General features: G+C 44.7%; 1 protein-coding gene across 3 annotated transcripts in view; it reads right to left on the bottom strand.

Moving 5' to 3' along the window:
- Positions 1-22,500, bottom strand: part of si (sucrase-isomaltase (alpha-glucosidase)) — a 112,701-nt gene that overhangs the window by 16,788 nt on the left and 73,413 nt on the right. For all 3 annotated transcript variants that reach the window (XM_036961527.1, XM_036961525.1, XM_036961526.1), the window contains exons 25-40: positions 20,529-20,687; positions 20,121-20,327; positions 19,821-19,975; positions 19,289-19,457; positions 18,081-18,177; positions 11,490-11,602; positions 11,078-11,203; positions 9,380-9,508; positions 9,153-9,269; positions 8,350-8,412; positions 8,105-8,221; positions 7,917-8,007; positions 4,625-4,763; positions 2,651-2,784; positions 2,481-2,515; positions 1,449-1,565 (exon numbers count right to left, since the gene is read on the bottom strand). In XM_036961527.1, coding sequence (XP_036817422.1) covers positions 1,449-1,565; positions 2,481-2,515; positions 2,651-2,784; positions 4,625-4,763; positions 7,917-8,007; positions 8,105-8,221; positions 8,350-8,412; positions 9,153-9,269; positions 9,380-9,508; positions 11,078-11,203; positions 11,490-11,602; positions 18,081-18,177; positions 19,289-19,457; positions 19,821-19,975; positions 20,121-20,327; positions 20,529-20,687 — 1,968 coding nt within the window. The remainder of the gene's footprint in view (positions 1-1,448; positions 1,566-2,480; positions 2,516-2,650; positions 2,785-4,624; positions 4,764-7,916; positions 8,008-8,104; positions 8,222-8,349; positions 8,413-9,152; positions 9,270-9,379; positions 9,509-11,077; positions 11,204-11,489; positions 11,603-18,080; positions 18,178-19,288; positions 19,458-19,820; positions 19,976-20,120; positions 20,328-20,528; positions 20,688-22,500) is intronic.

The raw sequence follows: 22,500 nt of genomic DNA, 5'->3' as shown, positions 1-22,500 counted from the left end.
TGCAGGGGTTGTGTCTATGGTAAAGAAGTGCCCTGTGTGCTTTAGGACTAGCTTCATTAATGGGGTTGGCATCCCCTTCAAACAAAATATCATTCAAGCTCAGTTTGTGTTGTTGATCATGGTTCTAAGGAGGGAAATCAAGTGTGATATATGTGAGCTGCAGTGGCAAAATGGTCGTCTCTGATGTAATGTTGAGGTGTGACTTCACTGAGGGCAAAGAGATGAGGCGCGCCAGGGAGGCTGTGAATGACTCAGCAAAACTCTCAATGATTGACTGTTCTCTCTCTCAGTTTCTCTCTCTCTCTCCCTCCGTTTCTGTCTCTCTCTCCCCCTTTCTTTCTTTCTCTCTCTCTCTCTCTCTCTCTCTCTCTCTCTCTCCTTACTAACTCCCAACTCCTCCTCAACACTCTTCACCCATTCTCACATTTCTCTTCCTCACCGCTCATACTTTCCCCCTCCATTTCCCTGAACCCTTCCATCCTTCTCCTGCCAACCCCCACTACTCACCACTCAACTGCATCTGACACCTTCTTCATCCTCCCTCTTTACAAATCTTCAGCCCCCTCTTTCACTCTGTTCTCTGGTCACGTCTCCTGTCCAGGGTGTTTCTGTCTATTTTCTTCTTGTTTAAACATCCCTTTGAAAGCCATTATTAAATGATTGGGATCGTGTTGGGGGGGCTCAGATCACCTTGAAAATTCAATTTCTCTCTCTCTCTCTCTCTCTCTCTCTCTCTCTCTCTCTCTCTCTCTCTCTCTCTCTCTCTCTCTCTCTCTCTCTCTCTCTCTCTCTCTCTCTCTCTCTCTCTCTCTCTCTCTCTCTCTCTCTCTCTCTCTCTCTCTCTCTCTCTCTCTCTCTCTCTCTCTCTCTCTCTCTCTCTCTCTCTCTCTCTCTCTCTCTCTCTCTCTCTCTCTCTCTCTCTCTCTCTCTCTCTCTCTCTCTCTCTCTCTCTCTCTCTCTCTCTCTCTCTCTCTCTCTCTCTCTCTCTCTCTCTCTCTCTCTCTCTCTCTCTCTCTCTCTCTCTGACACACCCTCACTGTGTCCGTCTTGTATTCCGACTTGGGAGCAGGGAAATGTAGCCCTGGCGGATCGATCTCCCGACGGCGTTATTGGATGTTCTGAGATGTGTTCCAACACTCCCAAAGGTCACTGCTAAAACGAATGTCACCTCCACTACGGCACTGCCACATTACTTAGTCTGTGTGTGTGTGTGTGTGTTTTAGGCCCCTGGTTTCAAGGGACCTTATCAATGGAGTGGAGTGTGTCAGTAGGTCTCTATGAAAAGCACACTGGGGTGGCAGTGCTGGACGCTGTCATCTACTCACAAAAAAAAAACTGTCACCATGAAGTTCAATAATGACCCAGGGGGGACTGCCTCGGACTGAAAGAATACGCAACGGTAAGTGTGTGTGTCATTGTGTGGACGGGTAGATTGCTAGATTACTCACCGGGTTGAACTTGCCGTTGTGGTTGCGAGAGTAAGGATAGAAGGCACCAAGCTGAGTCCAGCGAAGACACATCTCAAACTCGGCAGGATTGAAGAACCCACAGATATCAGCTCCAGTCTGAGAGACAGAGAGAAGGAGAGAGGGGGAGGGAGAGGGAGAGACAGAGAGAAGGAGAGAGGGGGAGGGAGGGAGAGACAGAGAGGGCGAGGGAGGGGGAGGGAGGGAGAGACAGGGAGGGAGGGGGAGGGAGGGAGAGACAGAGAGAAGGAGAGAGGGGGAGGGAGGGAGAGACAGAGAGGGGGAGGGAGGGAGAGACATATATATAGAGAGAGACAGAGGGGGCAGACAGAGACAGAGGGGGCAGACAGAGACAGGGGGAAGACAGAGACAGAGGGGGCAGACAGAGACAGAGGGGGCAGACAGAGACAGAGGGCGCAGACAGAGACAGAGGGCGCAGACAGAGACAGAGGGGACAGAGAGCGAGAGAGACAGAGGGGGAAGACAGAGACAGAGGGGGCAGACAGAGACAGGGGGAAGACAGAGACAGAGGGGGCAGACAAAGACAGAGGGGGCAGACAGAGACAGAGGGCGCAGACAGAGACAGAGGGCGCAGACAGAGACAGAGGGCGCAGACAGAGACAGAGGGGACAGAGAGCGAGAGAGACAGAGGGGGAAGACAGAGACAGAGGGGGCAGACAGAGACAGAGGGGGCAGACAGAGACAGAGGGGGCAGACAGAGACAGAGGGGGCAGACAGAGACAGAGGGGGCAGACAGAGACAGAGGGGGCAGACAGAGACAGAGGGGGCAGACAGAGACAGAGGGGGCAGACATGGACAGAGGGGGCAGACAGAGACAGAGGGGGCAGACAGAGACAGAGGGGGCAGACAGAGACAGAGGGGGCAGACACAGCTTTCATTACTTCAACAATATTTAAATAGTGAAAACAACTTAGAAGAATACGACAAACAAACCAGTTATGAAATCAACAACATTTCCTATGTAGAAAGGAGCCAGAGAGGAGAGTCACTTACATAAGAAAATCCAAACAGACTGAACTCCATCATTCCTGTTAAATAGAGAGACAGAACAGTCAATATACACACACACACACACACACACACACACACACACACACACACACACACACACACACACACACACACACACACACACACACACACACACACACACACACACACACCTATGATTGACTTGTAGAGTTGATCCCAGCTGGAGTTGTTGTCTCCCAGCCAGTGTCCAGCCCACTTCCCACTGGAGGGGTAGGTCGACCTGGTCACCACTATCCCTCGCTTGCCCGTCACACTCAGCAAGGCGCTGGAGAAAGGGGGAGGACAAGTCAGATATCTGCTCCCAGTCTAGCTCAGGTCAACCTATTGTCTGTTTACATCCTGTTTTACTCATTTCATATTTATTTACTGTATTCTACTGTATTTTAGTCAATGCCACTCCCACATCGCTCGTCCTAATATTTCTATATTTCTTAATTCCATTATTTTACTTTTAGATTTGTGTGTATTGTTGTGAATTGTTAGAACCTACTAAACTGTTGGAGCTACTGTAAGAACACAATTATTTCACCACACCCATAATAACATCTGCTAAATATGTGTATGTGAACAATAACATCTGCTAAATATGTGTATGTGACCAATAACATTTGATTTGAACAGGCACTTAAGGCCATTGGTTGGAGCTGCTAATGAATAGTTCAGTTGATGTAAATGGTTCACTACATAGGAGTATGGCTATACTGTATACCTAGTTCACTATATAGGAGTATGACTATATACCTAGTTCACTATATAGGAGTATGGCTATATACCTAGTTCACTATATAGGAGTATGGCTAGATACAGAGTGACTACATACAGAGTGACTACATACAGAGTGACTAGATACAGAGTGACTACATACAGAGTGACTAGATACAGTGACTACATACAGAGTGACTAGATACAGTGTGACTACATAAAGAGTGACTACATACAGAGTGACTAGATAAAGGGTGACTAGATACAGAGTGACTAGATACAGAGTGACTAGATACAGGGTGACTAGATACAGAGTGACTAGATAAAGGGTGACTAGATACAGGGTGACTAGATACAGGGTGACTAGATACAGAGTGACTAGATACAGAGTGACTAGATACAGGGTGACTAGATACAGGGTGACTAGATACAGAGTGACTAGATACAGAGTGACTAGATACAGAGTGACTAGATACCGGGTGACTAGATACATGGTGACTAGATACAGAGTGACTAGATACAGAGTGACTAGATAAAGCGTGACTAGATACAGGGTGACTAGATACAGGGTGACTAGATACAGAGTGACTAGATACAGAGTGACTAGATACAGATTGACTAGATAAAGGGTGACTAGATACAGTGACTACATACAGAGTGACTAGATACAGTGTGACTACATAAAGAGTGACTACATACAGAGTGACTAGATAAAGGGTGACTAGATACAGAGTGACTAGATACAGAGTGACTAGATACAGGGTGACTAGATACAGAGTGACTAGATAAAGGGTGACTAGATACAGGGTGACTAGATACAGGGTGACTAGATACAGAGTGACTAGATACAGAGTGACTAGATACAGGGTGACTAGATACAGGGTGACTAGATACAGAGTGACTAGATACAGAGTGACTAGATACAGAGTGACTAGATACCGGGTGACTAGATACATGGTGACTAGATACAGAGTGACTAGATACAGAGTGACTAGATAAAGCGTGACTAGATACAGGGTGACTAGATACAGGGTGACTAGATACAGAGTGACTAGATACAGAGTGACTAGATACAGATTGACTAGATAAAGGGTGACTAGATACATGGTGACTAGATACAGAGTGACTAGATACAGAGTGACTAGATAAAGGGTGACTAGATACCGGGTGACTAGATACATGGTGACTAGATACAGAGTGACTACATACAGAGTGACTAGATACAGAGTGACTAGATACATGGTGACTAGATACAGAGTGACTAGATACAGAGTGACTAGAAACAGAGTGACTAGATAAAGGGTGACTAGATACAGGGTGACTAGATACATTGTGACTAGATACAGAGTGACTGATGCTGAAAATGTTGCATTGGTCACTAAAAAGGATATGTCCATACTCACTCGTATGTGGGTTTGGTGTGAGACCATCCATACAGGTTGTGTACGTCATAGTGTTTGACCGGGGTACCATCACTGAGGTGCTGTTGGCTGTTCATGCACAGAGTCTTATGGTTGAGACCACGGTGGCTGGATTCCAGGGCTGGAGAGACACACACAACATACTTACCGTCCTGAACATAGCAGGGAGAAAGTCGGGTTTAGGTGGTTGTGACTAGGGCAGTGGCGTTCATGACATTTTGTCAGCTGCCGGCCTCACGGCAATGGACCGTTAATTAACATAAACACATTTAGCATCTCCTGGCTTCCACACACAGCCTACAAGCCACTGATGAAGACCTTTGGAACATCTATATTTAAAAAAGTCTAATAAATCCATGTACTATAGCCTAAACCATCACAGTAAATCAATGATCTATATTAGAGAGGTCTAAAGAAGTATCATATGAAGAAAATGTAGTCTATTTCAGAAGAACAGAATAGTGTACTCTGAGCTGTCCTTATGTTATGTCCTGATCTGGCTATGCCATATGGCTGTGGGATACACTAGTTAATTCAGCAGACAAGATTTTCTTAGAATTCAGTGGCATTATTTTATATTATTTTATAGTATGAAGAATACAATTGAACAAAGCTGAATAAAATAGAAAGGATATTTTCTCCAAACGATTTAAGGGAGTGCGCACATGTGGCTATTCTGTGTTGAGCAGTTAACAAAGAAACAAGTACTCCTATACGCTTCATTTTGAGCTATTAATGCAACTTTAATTGTGATACAAACGTTCAACTATATGTTTTCAGGTTTAATATGTTTCTAAGGCTGCAGGTTTCAATACAAAAAGGTTGTATGAAAGGCATAAGCTCTGCTTTGTTGTTTTTGGCAGGCTGTACACACTTCATCAGTCTCTTATTCACAATTTGACAAGGACTTGATAATGCCTCGAATTTGTGTGCCCGTTATGCCCCCTAAAAAAATACATGTCTTTGTGTGGCCGTCATGCCCTCGGGCTGAATATAATAATTATAATTCCTCTTATTTCGGCTACCTGCTTCAAAACACCTCTCACTCACATGGCTCTCTCAGATAGCGCAATTCTAATTAGCCAATGCCTGTCACGTGATTGGGTCTTTATCACAGGCTACAAGTGAAGAAAGACACATTGGGCTCCTTATCCAATTCCCGAGGTGCATATTGAAGACATTGGAAGTACTGTCCACATTTAAGTCAACCAAAAAAGCCTAAAGAACAACAAGAGCACTAGCCGGTGTTAATCTACTATCCCCATAGTACAAAAGTTGACCTATTCTATTCTGTGCGAGAAATAAATATTCCAAAAAAAGTATGGGACAGTTGTGGGATGCGATAGATCCCAAATGAATACAACCACTAGCATCAAATGAGGCTGACACAGCAGATCAGAATGTTTAGATTAGAATGTTAATAAAATGTTAGGCTATTTCTTCACATTATAATCGCAGCAATGCACACATGGCAGTAGTGTGAATGTTCCGAAATCAATTAGTGGTAAAAGACAATTTTCGAAAGTGATCACAAAACAAATTATGTATGTAATTAATTTATTATAAAGGTGCGTTTTTATGGTGAAAATGTACTTCCCCAAACTTGAAAATCACTGTCTGCTTATGTATGCCAGTTAGGCTCTACACCTGTTGTAACGCAGACTGAAGTTATGTGGCCACTTTAATTGTGATACAAACCTTATTAAAACATATAGGCCTACGGGCTAGTGTAACGATTGTCATAATGGGTAGATCAAGGCGCAGCGTGATTTGGGTTCATCATATTTATATTAAATGTGATCCAGCAACAAAACAATAAAGAGAAACAAACAAACAAACGTACAGCCTTGTAGGACTCAAAAGCAACAATACAAAAACAAGATCCCACAAACAACAGGTGGGAAAAAAGGCTACCTAAATATGATCCTCAATCAGAGACAACGATAGACAGCTGCCTCTGATTGGGAACCATACCAGGCCAGCATCAAAATGCAAAAACTAGACTACACATAGAAATAATAAACTAGAACACCTACCAGTCACGCCCTGACCTTCTCCACCATAGAAAATAAAGGCTTTCTATCAGGACAGCTTTCTGTCAGGACGTGACAGCTAGGTTAAATGAGGTGTGCGACTATGATTGGAAAAAGTCGCAAAAAAAAAGGCGTGCTCTGTTTCTTGCCTTACTGGAAGAAGCTGGGCATAATTCACAAGTGATAATACATCATTCGCAAATGATAGGCTAATATTGTCACCCATCAGACAATACCCGATTTACATATACTAAATAATAGATATGTCAACTTTGTTTTGATTTGGAATGGACAAGTATCATCCTGTCTCCAAACAGCAACCGCAGGATGCTTTTCCCATGGTTAATGTTCATGCCATCCAGGTAGGATATACTCCTGATATACTCCAATATGCTTAATATTAGGAAAGTTGAGAAATAAATATAGTAGGCGTAGCCTATAGAAAGCTGATGGGATCCTCCTCTTTTTAAGAGGCCATCACTCTGTCGTTTTCTCACGCAATTGCGTAGCCTATAGAAATGTTGCACAACATGAGCTCTCGTGGTTGATTAGATTTTCAATTACGTTTGCAATGACGTCAGAGTGATTAGAGGGACAATATAGTGCTGAGTACCAGGCAGTTAGCACGTTTGCTAGGCTACTAATGGGGCGGCAGGGTAGTCTAGTGGTTAGAGCGTTGGACTAGTAACCGGAAGGTTGCATGTTCAAACCCCCGAGCTGACAAGGTACAAATCTGTCGTTCTGCCCCTGAACAGGCAGTTAACCCACTGTTCCTAGGCAGTAATAGAAAATAATAATTTGTTCTTAACTGACTTTAAATAAAGGTAAAATTAAAAAAATTAAAAAAGAGCAGCATCAGAGCTTGGAGAAGCCTAATTACCGTGACTAAACAATCTCGGGGAATTTGACTGCCGTCATGACTCGTTACTGTGGCGATAATATGGTCACCGCCACAGCCCAACTCAGTGGCATTGTGATTAGAGTGTCCGCCCGAAGGTTGGAAGGTTGATCACTAGCCTAGGACTGTAAAAATGGACATGATGCGTCTCTGCTTGGCACTAAGCATTAGGAGATTGGGGGTAAAACCCTCACCATACTTGTACATTAAGCTAACTGTAAGTGTATTGATACAGGTGTGAGTGTATTGATACAGGTGTGAGTGTATTGATACAGGTCTTTATACAGGTGTGAGTGTATTGCTACAGGTGTGAGTGTATTGATACAGGTGTGAGTGTTCTTACGTGGCATGTATGGGGGGTTGTCGTAGACAGGGGGACCCAGACACTTCTCTCCAACGGTTCCATGGACAAAGCTGGATGGTTCGTTCATGTCCTAAACACACAATCACACTCAAGGTAAAGCACAGACTGTGTGCGTGTGTGCGTGCGTGCGTGTGTTTGTGCGTGCTCAGTGGTATGATATCACTCACGATCCAGAGTCCATCAAATTTCATGGTTTTATTGTAGAAATCTGAAATCTCCCTATGCCACCACGTTGCTGTACGATTCATGAAGAAGTCTGGGAATGCCGCATAGGACCTATAGATCTGGGAGTGGCCAGAGAACACATGACCAAAAAAAACGTTAAGACATGTCAGTAATTGGACTGTAAAACAGGAAGTGTGTCAGGCTCTGTGATTGGACAGTTGATGTGTTAACAGGAAGTGAGACATACCTCTACTTGCGTGTCCCAGTCTACAGACTCATTGACTACAACACCAGGGAAGTCAGGCCATACCTACAACAGATAGAAAAGACAACTTTTGTACAGTTGAATAGAGGAAATTAGTAGAGTTGAATAGAGTCAATTAGTAGAGTTGAATAGAGATAATTAGTAGAGTTGAATAGAGATAATTAGTAGAGTTGAATAGAGATAATTAGTAGAGTTGAATAGAGAGAATGTGAAATTTGATAGAGACAATTAGTAGAGTTGAATAGAGAGAATGTGAAGTTTGATAGAGATAATTAGTAGAGTTGAATAGAGAGAATGTGAAGTTTGATAGAGATAATTATAGTAGAGTTGAATAGAGAGAATGTGAAGTTTGATAGAGATAATTATAGTAGAGTTGAATAGAGAGAATGTGAAGTTTGATAGAGATAATTAGTAGAGTTGAATAGAGAGAATGTGAAGTTTGATAGAGATAATTAGTAGAGTTGAATAGAGAGAATGTGAAGTTTGATAGAGATAATTATAATTATTAATAGAGAATAGAAAGCCGGATGAACACAACAGCGTAATGAATGTGATGACAGTCATCAGACTCATACCTCCATCTGACTACTTCCTCTCTGTCTCACTCACTCATTCTTTCTTCTTTATTTTATTCCATTTCAAAATGGCCGTTTAAAAACGTACATTTTTTATTGTTGTCCGTCAGTTTAATCCTCAACTCAACCCACCCTCCCCCTCTCTCTCTTTATGCCACCCTCCCTCCCCTCTCTCTCTTTATGCCACCCTCCCTCTCCATCTCCCCTCACCTTCCCCCAGACGATGTCATTGCTGAGCTGCTTGGGCCATTTGATGAATACGTCTTCTTCTACACCACGGTCAAAGGCAGTGTATGTCGTTGTCTCGTTGGCACCGATGGCAGGGTCCTGCACGCATACACAAACACGCATTCAAAAAAACATTGCCAGAAAATACGTCAGGCCCTTATTACTGTTTTAAATGTGATCGTTAATATGCTTCATATTACATAATGTACCAGTATGAAGATGAATCTCATGCCCTCTCCTCTCATGTGGTCCACCAGGGCTGGTAGACCCTGGAACTGGCTGTCCAGAACAAAGTCCAGCTGGCGCTCCATGTAGTCTATGTCTGCATACTGCACATCCTACAGGAGGTCAAGGGTATGGGTTAGTCTATGTTCTGCATACTGCACATCCTACAGGAGGTCGAGGGTATGGGTTAGTCTATGTTCTGCATACTGCACATCCTACAGGAGGTCGAGGGTATGGGTTAGTCTATGTTCTGCATACTGCACATCCTACAGGAGGTCGAGGGTATGGGTTAGTCTATGTTCTGCATACTGCACATCCTACAGGAGGTCGAGGGTATGGGTTAGACTATGTTCTGCATACTGCACATCCTACAGGAGGTCGAGGGTATGGGTTAGTCTATGTTCTGCATACTGCACATCCTACAGGAGGTCGAGGGTATGGGTTAGTCTATGTTCTGCATACTGCACATCCTACAGGAGGTCGAGGGTATGGGTTAGTCTATGTTCTGCATACTGCACATCCTACAGGAGGTCGAGGGTATGGGTTAGTCTATGTTCTGCATACTGCACATCCTACAGGAGGTCGAGGGTACGGGTTAGTCTATGTTCTGCATACTGCACATCCTACAGGAGGTCGAGGGTATGGGTTAGTCTATGTTCTGCATACTGCACATCCTACAGGAGGTCGAGGGTATGGGTTAGTCTATGTTCTGCATACTGCACATCCTACAGGAGGTCGAGGGTATGGGTTAGTCTATGTTCTGCATACTGCACATCCTACAGGAGGTCGAGGGTATGGGTTAGTCTACGTCTGCATACTGCACATACTACAGGAGGTCGAGGGTATGGGTTAGTCTATGTCTGCATACTGCACATCCTACAGGAGGTCGAGGGTATGGGTTAGTCTATGTTCTGCATACTGCACATCCTACAGGAGGTCGAGGGTATGGGTTAGTCTATGTTCTGCATACTGCACATCCTACAGGAGGTTGAGGGTATGGGTTAGTCTACGTCTGCATACTGCACATCCTACAGGAGGTCGAGGGTATGGGTTAGTCTATGTTCTGCATACTGCACATCCTACAGGAGGTCGAGGGTATGGGTTAGTCTATGTTCTGCATACTGCACATCCTACAGGAGGTCGAGGGTATGGGTTAGTCTATGTTCTGCATACTGCACATCCTACAGGAGGTCGAGGGTATGGGTTAGTCTATGTTATGCATACTGCACATCCTACAGGAGGTCGAGGGTATGGGTTAGTCTATGTCTGCATACTGCACATCCTACAGGAGGTCGAGGGTATGGGTTAGTCTATGTTCTGCATACTGCACATCCTACAGGAGGTCGAGGGTATGGGTTAGTCTACGTCTGCATACTGCACATCCTACAGGAGGTCGAGGGTATGGGTCAGTCTATGTTCTGCATACTGAACATCCTACAGGAGGTCGAGGGTATGGGTTAGGGGCCTGGGAAATTACTGTTGCTGACAAGGGCGCTGGAGATAAGGATGCTTTAACAGAAAGAAGTGGGATTAATATAGCTGGAAACTATTGTAGGGTGTAAAGTAAGGGTACTTGAGTTTAATGTAAGTAGAGTAACAAAAAGCTATTAATGATAACAAATGGTTTTGTAGGGTGATGAGTAAGGGCACTTGTTTGAAGACTATAATTTAAGGGTGCTTACGTAGGGTATTCCTGCTGCTCTCATTTCTCTGTAGAGGTCTGCTATCTCTGTGTCGTTGGCGTATCCATAGCGACAGAGCTGGAACCCAAGGGACCAATAGGCAGGGAGCACGGGACGTCCAATCAGCTGAAGGGAATGAACAAGGAATTTAAACTAGTTACGAAAGTTTACTTTTGGCTGAGATATGTCTTAAACAAGTTGTTGATTATGTGCTTTGTCGTGCACTGTCTGAAGTTGCATGTGTGTGTGTGTGTGTGTGTGTGTGTGTTTAGATTGGCTAGATGAGGGAGCAATGAAGCGTAAAAGTCGCAGCTGCTGTAGTCCATCAGGAGGTGCACAGAGCCAGACAAAACACAACACACACACACACACACGCACACACACACACACACACACACACAGAGAGACTTACGGCAGTATACTCCTCCACCACCAGTTCTGGGGTGGGTCCCATCACAATGTAGAAGTCCAGGATGCCCCCCAGGGTACGATAGGTCAGGGCAGGGGTCGGCTGGAAGGTCACATCTAGTGTCAAAGGTTAAAGGTCAGTGAATGTAAATGTTTAGATGTATTCCTCTAAGGTCAACAAAGGACCATTTTGCAATTTATATTACATGATGCCATTATGTCCTTGAAATGAAACAAAACAAAGGAGACACACTGTACGTAGAACGGGTATGTTTGAGTTGGAGTTAGAAAGGGGTCCTTGAGTAAGATGGCGCCGGAGAGGAAGGCAGATGTTTTACGTGTACCCAACCTAGTGTGCTTTTTTTTGTTCGCTTATTTTGTGTTGATTGTAACTTTTTTTTAAAACTTATTTTATACATAATGTTGCTACTACCGTCTCTTATGACCGAAAATAACTTCTGGACATCAGGACCGCGATTGTTCACCGCGGACAGGCAGAATAATATTTTTCCTTTCTCGACTCTGACGAGCCCGATGCGAAGGATATACTGATTTCTCGGGAACAGGCCTAATCCCTGTGATTTGAGTGAAGAGGAGGGGCAGAGAAAAAGAGGCCAAAGGGCGGGCTGCCTTCTGAGAATTTGCAGGCGATCGAATAAACCCCCACTGCCTTCCATTCTGCTAGCAAACGTGCAATCTTTGGAGAATAAAATTGACGCGCTACTCGTAAGATTAAACTACCAACAGGACATTAAAAACGGTAATATCTTATGCTTCACGGAGTCGTGGCTGAATGACGACACTGTCAACATACAGCTGGCTAGTTATACGCTGTACCGGCTGGATAGAACAGCGGCGTCTGGTAAGACAAGGGGTGGCGGACAATGTATTTTTGTAAATAACAGCTGGTGCACGATATCTAAGGAAGGTAGAGTATCTCACGGTAAGCTGTAGACCACCCCACCTACGTAGAGAGTTTTCATCTGTATTTTTCGTAGCTGTTTACAAACCACCACAGTCAGAGGCTGGCACTAAGACAGCATTGAATGAGCTGTATTCCACCATAAGCGAACAAGAAAATGCTCACCCAGAGGTGGCGCTCCTAGTAGCCGGGGACTTTAATGCAGGGACACTTAATTCCATTTTACCAAATTTCTATCAACATGTTAAATGAGCAACCAGAGGAAAAAGATCTCTGGACCACCTATACTCCGCACACAGAGACGCATACAAAGCTCTTCCTCGCCCTCAATTTGGCAAATCTGACCATAATTATATCCTCCTGGTTCCTGATTACAAGCAAAAATTAAAGCATGAAACACCAGTGACTAGATCAATAAAAAAGTGGTCAGATGAAACAGATGCTAAACTACAGGATTGTTTTGCAGCACAGACTGGCACATGTTCCGGGATTCCTCCGATGGCATTGAGGAGTACACTACATCAGCCATTGGCTTCATCAATAAGTGCATCGATGATGTCGTCCCCACAGTGACCGTACGTACATACCCCAACCAGAAGCCATGGTTTACAGGCAGCATTCTCACTGAGCTAAAGGCTAGAGCTGATGGATTCAAGGAGCGGGACTCTAACCCGGAAGCATATAAGAAATCCCGCTATGCCCTCCAAAGAACCATCAAACAGGCAAAGCTTCAATACAGGACTAAGATTGAATCGTACTACACGACGAGCTAAACTACTTCTATGCTTTCTTCAAGGCAAATAACACTGAAACATTACAGACTACGAAGGGAAGCACAGCCGAGAGTTGCCCAGTGACACTAGCCTACCAGACAAGCTAAACTACTTCTATGCTTGCTTTGAGGCAAATAACACTAAAAGATGCAATGAGAGCACCTGCTGTTCTGGAAGACTGTGTGATCATGCTCTCCGAACCTCTCCCTGACCGAGTCTGTAATGCCATGGTGCCTGTGCCCAAGAACACTATGGTAACCTGCCAAAATGACTACTGACCCATAGCACTCACATCTGTAGCCATGAAGTGCTTTGTAAGGCTGGTCAGGGCTCACATCAGCACCATTATCCCAGAAACCCTAGACCCACTCCAATTTGCATACCGCCCCAATAGATCCACAGATGATGCAATCTCTATTGCACTCCACACTGACCTTTTCCACATGGACAAAAGTGAGAATGCTATTCATTGACTACAGCTCAGCGTTCAACACCATAGTACCCTCAAAGCTCATCAATAAGCTAAGGACTCTGGGACTAAACACCTCCCTCTGCAACTGGATCCTGGACTTCCTGATGGGCCACCTCCAGGTGGTAAGGGTCGGTAACAACACATCTGCCACGTTGACCCTCAACACAGTGTCCCCTCATGGTTGCGTGCTCAGTCCCCTTCTGTACTCCCTGTTCACTCATGACTGCACAGCCAGGCAGACTCCAACACCATCATTAAATTTGCCGATGACGCAACAGTAGTAGGCCTGTTGTTTCCGGTTACTGAATGATTATTTCCCTTCTGTAGCAAACTGGCTCAAATTAAGATACTACATCTGTAGAAAGGGGGTGTTTTGAGCTGTAGTTAGAAAAATAGGTGCTATTCAGAACTTAAAAGGGTTCTTCAGCAGTCTCCATAGGATAACTCTTTGAAGAACCATTTTGGTTCCAGGTAGAACCCTCTGTGGAAATGATTCTACATGGAACCCAAAAGGGTTCTACCTGGAACCAAACAAGATTGTACTAGAACCAAAAAGGGTTCTCCTATGAGAGTGGTCAAAGTCAAAATCAGCTGAGATCAGAATTATTTTTAACAAAACCTATTAAAAACAGTACCGTAGTACCAGTACAATATCACTGCATTGTTGTTTGGAATATTTTTTTAAATGATACTAAAACATTTGAGATAAGACTATATGTTCTAACCGGTAGTTGTATTACTTGTGGGACACAGCTGAGTGAGTGTACATTAAAAATAATTAGCCTTTTATTTTTATTTTGGGCTGATTTCCTGCATCTGATGGTCTGTCTCAATCACTCAACCACTCAACATCCCTCCTCTCTCCTTATCCACCACTGACACTGACCAAATTCATGTTGTTACTCCTATGAACAGAGAGAGAGAGAGAAAGAGAGAGAGAGAGAAGGGGAAATGAGTGGGTGTGTTAGAGGGAGGCAGAGACTGCTAATGTTCCAAAAGATCTGAAGTCACATTCCAATGCCAATACAGAGAGAACAACTAAGAGAGAGAGACATGGATGGGGGGTGGGGTGTTCTGTGACACTAAATCTCTCTCTCTCTCTCTCTCTCTCTCTCTCTCTCTCTCTCTCTCTCTCTCTCTCTCTCTCTCTCTCTCTCTCTCTCTCTCTCTCTCTCTCTCTCTCTCTCTCTCTCTCTCTCTCTCTCTCTCTCTCTCTCTCTCTCTCTCTCTCTCTCTCTCTCTCTCTCTCTCTCTCTCTCCCTCCCTCCCTCCCTCCCTCCCTCCCTCCCTCCCTCCCTCCCTCCCTCCCTCCCTCCCTCCCTCCCTCCCTCCCTCTCTCTCTCTCTCTCTCTCTCTCTCTCTCTCTCTCTCTCTCTCTCTCTCTCTCTCTCTCTCTCTCTCTCTCTCTCTCTCTCTCTCTCTCTCTCTCTCTCTCTCTCTCTCTCTCTCTCTCTCTCTCTCTCTCTCTCTCTCTCTCTCTCTCTCTCTCTCCCTCTCTCCCTCTCTCCCTCTCCCTCTCTCCCTCTCCCTCTCCCTCTCCCTCTCCCATCTCTAAGTCATAGCAGGGCTTTCAGTGCATACTGGTTTGGTATCAACCATACCAATAACACTCATAATCTTTGTACACTATGATTACTATCATTACTGTAGTATCAGCGTCCAGTGTGATACCTAGGGACTACAATAATTAACAAAATGGTGCAGATAGACATGGCAGCTCTGTTTGTAGCTTCTAAGCAATTTTGCAGTATTTTTCGTTGTTGTTGTGTTATCTCTCACATTATTAGCCCAGAACGTTTTTTTTTTTTTTGCGTTATTAAATACAGCCGGATGGAACTTGTTCAACCGACCCAGAATACGTCACAATAAAATGCCGTCCGCATTACCTCTCGCAAGAATTATCTTCGGTCATCGTCACAGCCGTGTGTATATCCCCCCTCAAGCCGAAACCACGACGGCTCTCAAGGAACTACACTGGACTTTGTGCAAACTATAATTATCCTGTAAACCTCATATCCTGAAGATGCATGTATTGTAGCTGGAGACTTGAACAAAGCCAATCTGAGGAAAACACTACGGAAGAGGAAACAACTATGAGGAACTGTGTGTAGATTGATGTATAAAAAAAAAAATATTTAATCAATTTAGTATAAGGCTGTAACGTAACATAATGTGGAAAAAAAGTGAAGGGGTCTGAATGTTTTCTAAATGCATTGTATACTCTCTGGACTCTGACATTGCTCGTCCTAAAATGTCTATATTTCTTAATTCCATTATTGTACTGTTAGATTTGTTTGTTTTCTTGTGTATTGTTAGTTATTACTGCACTGTTGGATCTAGGAACACAAGCATTTCGAGAAACACCCGCAATAACATCTGCTTAATACAGTGAGGAGAACAAGTATTTGGTACACTGCCGATTTTGCAGGTTTTCCTACTTACAAAGCATGTAGAGGTCTGTCATTGTTATCATAGGTACACTTCAACTGTGAGAGACGGAATCTAAAACAAAAATATCCAGAAAATCACATTGTATGATTTTTAAGTAATTAATTTGCATTTTATTGCATGACATAAGTATTTGATCACCTATCAACCAGTAAGAATTCCGGATCTCACAGACCTGTTAGTTTTTCTTTAAGAAGTCCTCCTGTTCTCCACTCATTATCTATATTAACTGCACCTGTTTGAACTCGTTACCTGTATAAAAGACACCTGTCCACACACTCAATCAAACAGACTCCAACCTCTCCACAATGGACAAGACCAGAGTGCTGTGTAAGGACATCAGGGATACAATTGTAGACCTGCACAAGGCTGGGATGGGCTACAGGACAATAGGCAAGCAGCTTGGTGAGAAGGCAACAACTGTTGGCGCAATCATTAGAAAATGCAAGAAGTTCAAGATGACAGTTAATCACCCTCGGTCTGGGGCTCCATGCAAGATCTCACCTCGTGGGGCATCAATGATCATGAGGAAGGTGAGGGATCAGCCCAGAACTACACTGCAGGACCTGGTCAATGACCTGAAGAGAGCTGGGACCACAGTCTCAAAGAAAACAGTTAGTAACACACTACGCTGTCATGGATTAAAATCCTGCAGTGCACGCAAGGTCCCCCTGCTCAAGCCAGCGCATGTCCAGGCCCGTCTGAAGTTTGCCAATGACCATCTGGATGATCCAGAGGAGGAATGGGAGAAAGTCATGTGGTCTGATGAGACCAAAATAGAGCTTTTTGGACTAAACTCCACTCGCCGTGTTTGGAGGAAGAAGAAGGATGAGTACAACCCTAAGAACACCATCCCAACCGTGAAGCATGGAGGTGGAAACATCATTCTTTGGGGATGCTTTTCTGCAAAGGGGACAGGACGACTGTACCGTATTGAGGGGAGGATGGATGGGGCCATGTATCGCGAGATCTTGGCCAACCACCTCCTTCCCTCAGTAAGAGCATTGAAGATGGGTCGTGGCTGGGTCTTCCAGCATGACAACGACCCGAAACACACAGCCAAGGCAACTAACCGTAAGAAGCATCTCAAGGTCCTGGAGTGGCCTAGCCAGTCTCCAGACCTGAACCCAATAGAAAATCTTTGGAGGGAGCTGAAAATCCGTATTGCCCAGCGACAGCCCCGAAACCTGAAGGATCTGGAGAAGGTCTGTATGGAGGAGTGGGCCAAAATCCCTGCTGCAGTGTGTGCAAACCTGGTCGAGAACTACAGGAAACGTATGATCTCTGTAATTTCAAACAAAGGTTTCTCTACCAAATATTAAGTTCTGCTTTTCTGATGTATCAAATACTTATGTCATGCAATAAAATGCAAATTAATTACTTAAAAATCATACAATGTGATTTTCTGGATTTTTGTTTTAGATTCCGTCGCTCACGGTTGAAGTGTACCTATGATAAAAATTACAGACCTCTACATGCTTTGTAAGTAGGAAAACTTGCAAAATCGGCAGTGTATTAAATACTTGTTCTCCCCACTGTATGTGTTTATGTGACCAATAACATCTGCTAAATATGTTCATGTGACCAATACATTTTTATTTAATTTGAGTACCATTACATTTAACATTTACATTTCAGTCATTTCGCAGACAGTCTTATCCGAAGGACTGAAAAACATTGTCCTATATCCTATCGGAACACCAGCAGCTGAAATGACACCAGTGTTGCCCTGGATACAGAAAGTTCTTCAGAAAAGTTCTTTATTCAGTCTGGTCCAGAAGGAGATAAGCATGTGACTCTTTTCGGTGTGTGCTATGCAGAATTGTCTCGAATGATGTAAGTTATATACTGTACATTCTGTCAGAAGGACATATGCTAAAACGTCCTCACACGTTCACATAAATATACATAGATGAATATGACTGTATGCATATGGCCAGGCACATAAAGTGTGTGTGTGAATGTGAGCGTTGTCCTCACCCATAGCGTTGCTGTTCAGCAGTAGTACACCATGAGCATCGGCGGTCGTCTCTAGACCCATATAAAAGGGATGCACACCATAGCCATTCAACTTATACTGTACCGGGAGAGAAAGAGAGAGAGACAGAGATTAAAAATGATGCATTAGATCCCAGAGAGTCCCAGAGTTAATTTGAGTGGAGGCACAGATAGAGAATGGATACTGAGTTCCCTCTGTGGAGGCACAGATAGAGACTGGATACTGAGTTCCCTCTGTGGAGGCAGAGAGAGAGACTGGATACTGAGTTCCCTCTGTTGAAGCACAGATAAAGACTGGATACTGAGTTCCCTATGTGGAGGCAGAGATAGAGACTGGATACTGAGATCCCTCTGTGGAGGAAGAGATAGAGACCGGATACTGAGTTCTCTCTGTGGAGGCAATGAGAGAGAAGCTAGATACTGAGTTCCCTCTGTGAAAGCACAGATAGAGACTGGATACTGAGTTCCCTCTGTGGAGGCACAGATAGAGAGACTGGATACTGAATCCAATTTGTGGTGGCAGAGATATAGGGGGGGGGGGGGGGGCTGGTGGCATAAGGATGTGGCGTGATGTCATGAGTCAGAAGAGAAAGGTTGTTAGCTCTAACAAGGACTGACAGCTAATGACGACACACACAATCACGCACGAGCACATGCACGCACCCACCCATCCACCAACACACACACACACACACACACACACACACACACACACACACACACACATAGGAGAGGCTCAAGAGGGGAACATACACACTGCATTACCCTGTGGAGTTGTCATAACAGCTCAGCAATTAAACAGGATAAAGCAGCCACGAGCAGACTTCTTGGCCCTGCATGTGTTGGGCATTATGAATGTCATGATTATACTGGTCCATCTGGTCAAATGCCAACAGACACTGATAGGAAGTTTTCAATTTAATATAATGTCTACTCTGTTTGGGACTGTGTGTGTGTGTGTGTGTGTATGTGTGTGTGTGTGTGTGTGTGTGTGTGTGTGTGTGTGTGTGTGTGTGTGTGTGTGTGTGTGTAAGTGTGTGTAAGTGTGTGTGTATCTGTGTGTGTGTGTTTGTATGTGTGTGTTTGTATGTGTGTGTATCTGTGTGTGTACGTTTGCGTGTGTGTGTGTATTTATGTATGTGTGTGTATGTATGTTTGTGTGTGTGTGTGTGTGTGTGCGAGTGACTCACCCCAGGAGGCTGGTCCTTTGTGAACATGCCCCAGGTATGATAGTTGAGATCGTGTTTGTATGAGGTGTGTTCTGTCTCTCCAAAGCCATAGACATAATCTGAAGACAGACGTGTTGACACCTGGATGAACAGATTTGAGAAGGTAAAGCCTGGCAACGCCGAGTCCCATCTGAGAGAGAGACCGAGAGAGAGAGAGACAGAGAGACAGAGAAAGAGAGAGACAGAGTCAGAGACAGAGACAGAGAGAGAGAGAGAGAGAGAGAGAGAGAGAGAGACAAGGACAGAGAGAGACAGAGAGAGACAAGGAGAGAGAGAGAGAGAGAGATAGAGCGAGAGAGAGAGAGACAAGGAGAGAGAGAGAGAGAGAGAGAGAGAGAGAGAGAGAGAGAGAGAGAGAGAGAGAGAAATAGCATGGGACGAAGAGTGGAATTTTTATTCATCCTTCACCATTGTAGTCATTGTTTGTACCCCATTCTCAGATCTATGGTGGTGTTAGCATCCACAGACTGTTGCTATGAGGGAGGTCACTTACATTAATGTGCCAGTGCTCTTTCTGATGACCTGGATACCAAAAGGCTGTTTTTTGACCTGGACGATATAAAGTCTCTTGGTCTCATCTGTCTCTGGGGTGGAGGGGACATTAAGGGGGACAGGAACCTCAAATCGCTTATTTGTAGGGTCATAGATCTAGACAGAGAGAGAGAGAGAGAGAGAGAGACAGAGAGAGAGAGAGAGAGAGAGAGTCAGACAGACAGGCAGACAGACAGACAGATGAGTACCATGTGACACTAACTGAGTCATTCCAATCTTTCAGTCATAAGAGGGAAGGAACCTTAAACTGCAGTAGGTCCGCAGTGTGGTATTTGATCTCCACTCTGAGAGAGTTTATGTCTGGAGATTCTGGTCTCCCGCTGCTCCGGAGCCCAGCGTTCCGCGTGATGTTGAAGCTCCAGCCAGAAGGTTGCTCTATCACCGTGGTAGCGGTGTAACCATAGTCTTCAGGGTAGTAACACCACGGGACGCCCTCAGTGGTAGACGTCTGGTCAGGAGAGAGACAGTCAAAGTATCAACATGGGTGTTTTGATTAAATACCTTTCGGAGGAACTGAGTGTGTTTTTGGTGTGTGTGTGTGTGTGTGTGTGTGTGTGTGTGTGTGTGTGTGTGTGTGTGTGTGTGTGTGTGTGTGTGTGTGCGCGCGCCTGCGTGCGTGCGTGTGTGTGTGTGTGTATTTGAGACCCACCCCCCAGATGCAGCCCCTGGCCCTACACTTGGTCGGGTCACTGTTGGGCTCTGGGTAGCAGTCAAAGCGCTGGGTCTCTGGCGTTGGATCACTGACCTGGTCCCATCGCACTGTGTAGTTCTGACCCAGAATCAGATTCAAATCTTTCAGATACAACACCTAGGACCAAGAGAGGAGGGGGGAGGGAAGGGGAGATAGGTGACAGAGGGGGAACGAGATGGGTGGGGGGAAAAAGTGAGAGACAGAGAGTATATTTAAGCAATAAGTCATGATGGGGTGTGGACTATGGCCAATATACCACGACTAAGGGCTGTTCTTATGCATTATTATCGAGTTGCTCCCCACTTTGCTGCTATAAAAGCCTCCACTCCAGATGCTGGAACATTGCTTTGGGGACTTACTTCCATTCAGCCACAAGAGCATTAATGAGGTCAGGCACTAATGTTAGGTGATTAAGCCTGGCTTGCAGTCGGCTTTACAATTCATCCCAAAGGTGTTGGATGGGGTTGAAGTTCTTCCACACCGATCTCGACAAACCATTTCTGTATGGACCTCGCTTTGTGCTCGGGGGCATTGTCATGCTGAAACAGGAAAGGGCCTTCCCCAAACTGTTGCCACAAAGTTGGAGGCACAGAATAGTCTAGAATGTCATTGTATGCTGTAGCATTAATATTTCCCTTCACTGGAACTAAGGGGCCCGAACCATGAAAAACAGCCCCAGACTATTATGAATCATCCACCAAACTTTACAGTTGGCGCTACGCTTTTAGGCAGGTAGCGTTGTCCTGGCATCCGCCAAACCCAGATTCGTCCATCGGACTGCCAGATGGAGAGGCGTGATTCATTCAAAATGTGTTTCCACTGCTCAGAGTCCAATGGGTGGAAGCTTTACACAACTCAAGCCGACGTTTGGCACTGCTCATGGTGATGTTAGGCTTGTGTGCGGCTGCTCGTCCATGGAAACCCAGTTCATGAAGCTCCCGACGAAAAGTTATTGTGCTGACGTTACTCCCAGAGGCAGTTTGGAACTTGGTAGTGAGTGTTGCAACCTGAGGAAAGAAGCAGGAGCTTGTGTGGCCTACCACTTCGCGGCTGAGCCGTTGTTGCTCTTTTTTTATTGAACCTTTCTTTAACTAGGCAAGTCAGTTAAGAACAAATTATTATTTACAATTATGGCCTACTGGGGAAAAGTGGGTTAATTAACTGCCCCGTTCAGGAGCAGAACAACCAATTTTTACTTTGTCAGCTCAGGGATTCGATACAGCTACCTTTCGGTTACTGGCCCAAAGCTCGAACCACTAGGCTACCTGCCACCCTGAAATATCAGTGCTTAAAGTTGACCGGAGCAGCTCTAGCAGGGCAGAAACTTGACAAACTGACCTGTTGGAAAGGTGGCATCCTATGAGCTCTTCAGTAAAGCCATTCTAATGCCAATGTTTGTCTATGGAGATTGCATGGCTGGGTAAACAATTTAATACAACTGTCAGCAATGAGTGTGGCTGAAATAGACAAATCCCAATAAAGACAATTCCTCCTGACAGGTTATACTGTAGGTAACCCTGGTCTGTCAGTGTCTGTGGTATAGCTAACGCTTTTACCTACCTACCTACCTACCTACCTACCTACCTACCTACCTACCTACCTACCTACCTACCTACCTACCTACCTACCTACCTACCTACCTACCTACCTACCTACCTACCTACCACCATGTTAGTACCTCTATCACACCTACCACCATGTTAGTACCTCAATCATACCTACCTACCATGTTAATACTTCAATCATACCTACCATGTTAGTACCTCTATCATACATACCTGAAATGTTAGTACCTCTATCCTACCTACCATGTTAGTACCTCTATCCTACCTACCATGTTAGTACCTCTATCATACCTACCACCATGTTAGTAGTTACCTCTATCACACCTACCTACCATGTTAGTACCTCTATCATACCTACCTACCAC

The sequence above is a fragment of the Oncorhynchus mykiss genome, chromosome 24, assembly GCF_013265735.2.
Source record: "Oncorhynchus mykiss isolate Arlee chromosome 24, USDA_OmykA_1.1, whole genome shotgun sequence".
NCBI lineage: Eukaryota > Metazoa > Chordata > Actinopteri > Salmoniformes > Salmonidae > Oncorhynchus > Oncorhynchus mykiss.
Note: the sequence above shows the minus strand (reverse complement) of the source record. Positions and strands in the feature narration are given on the sequence as shown.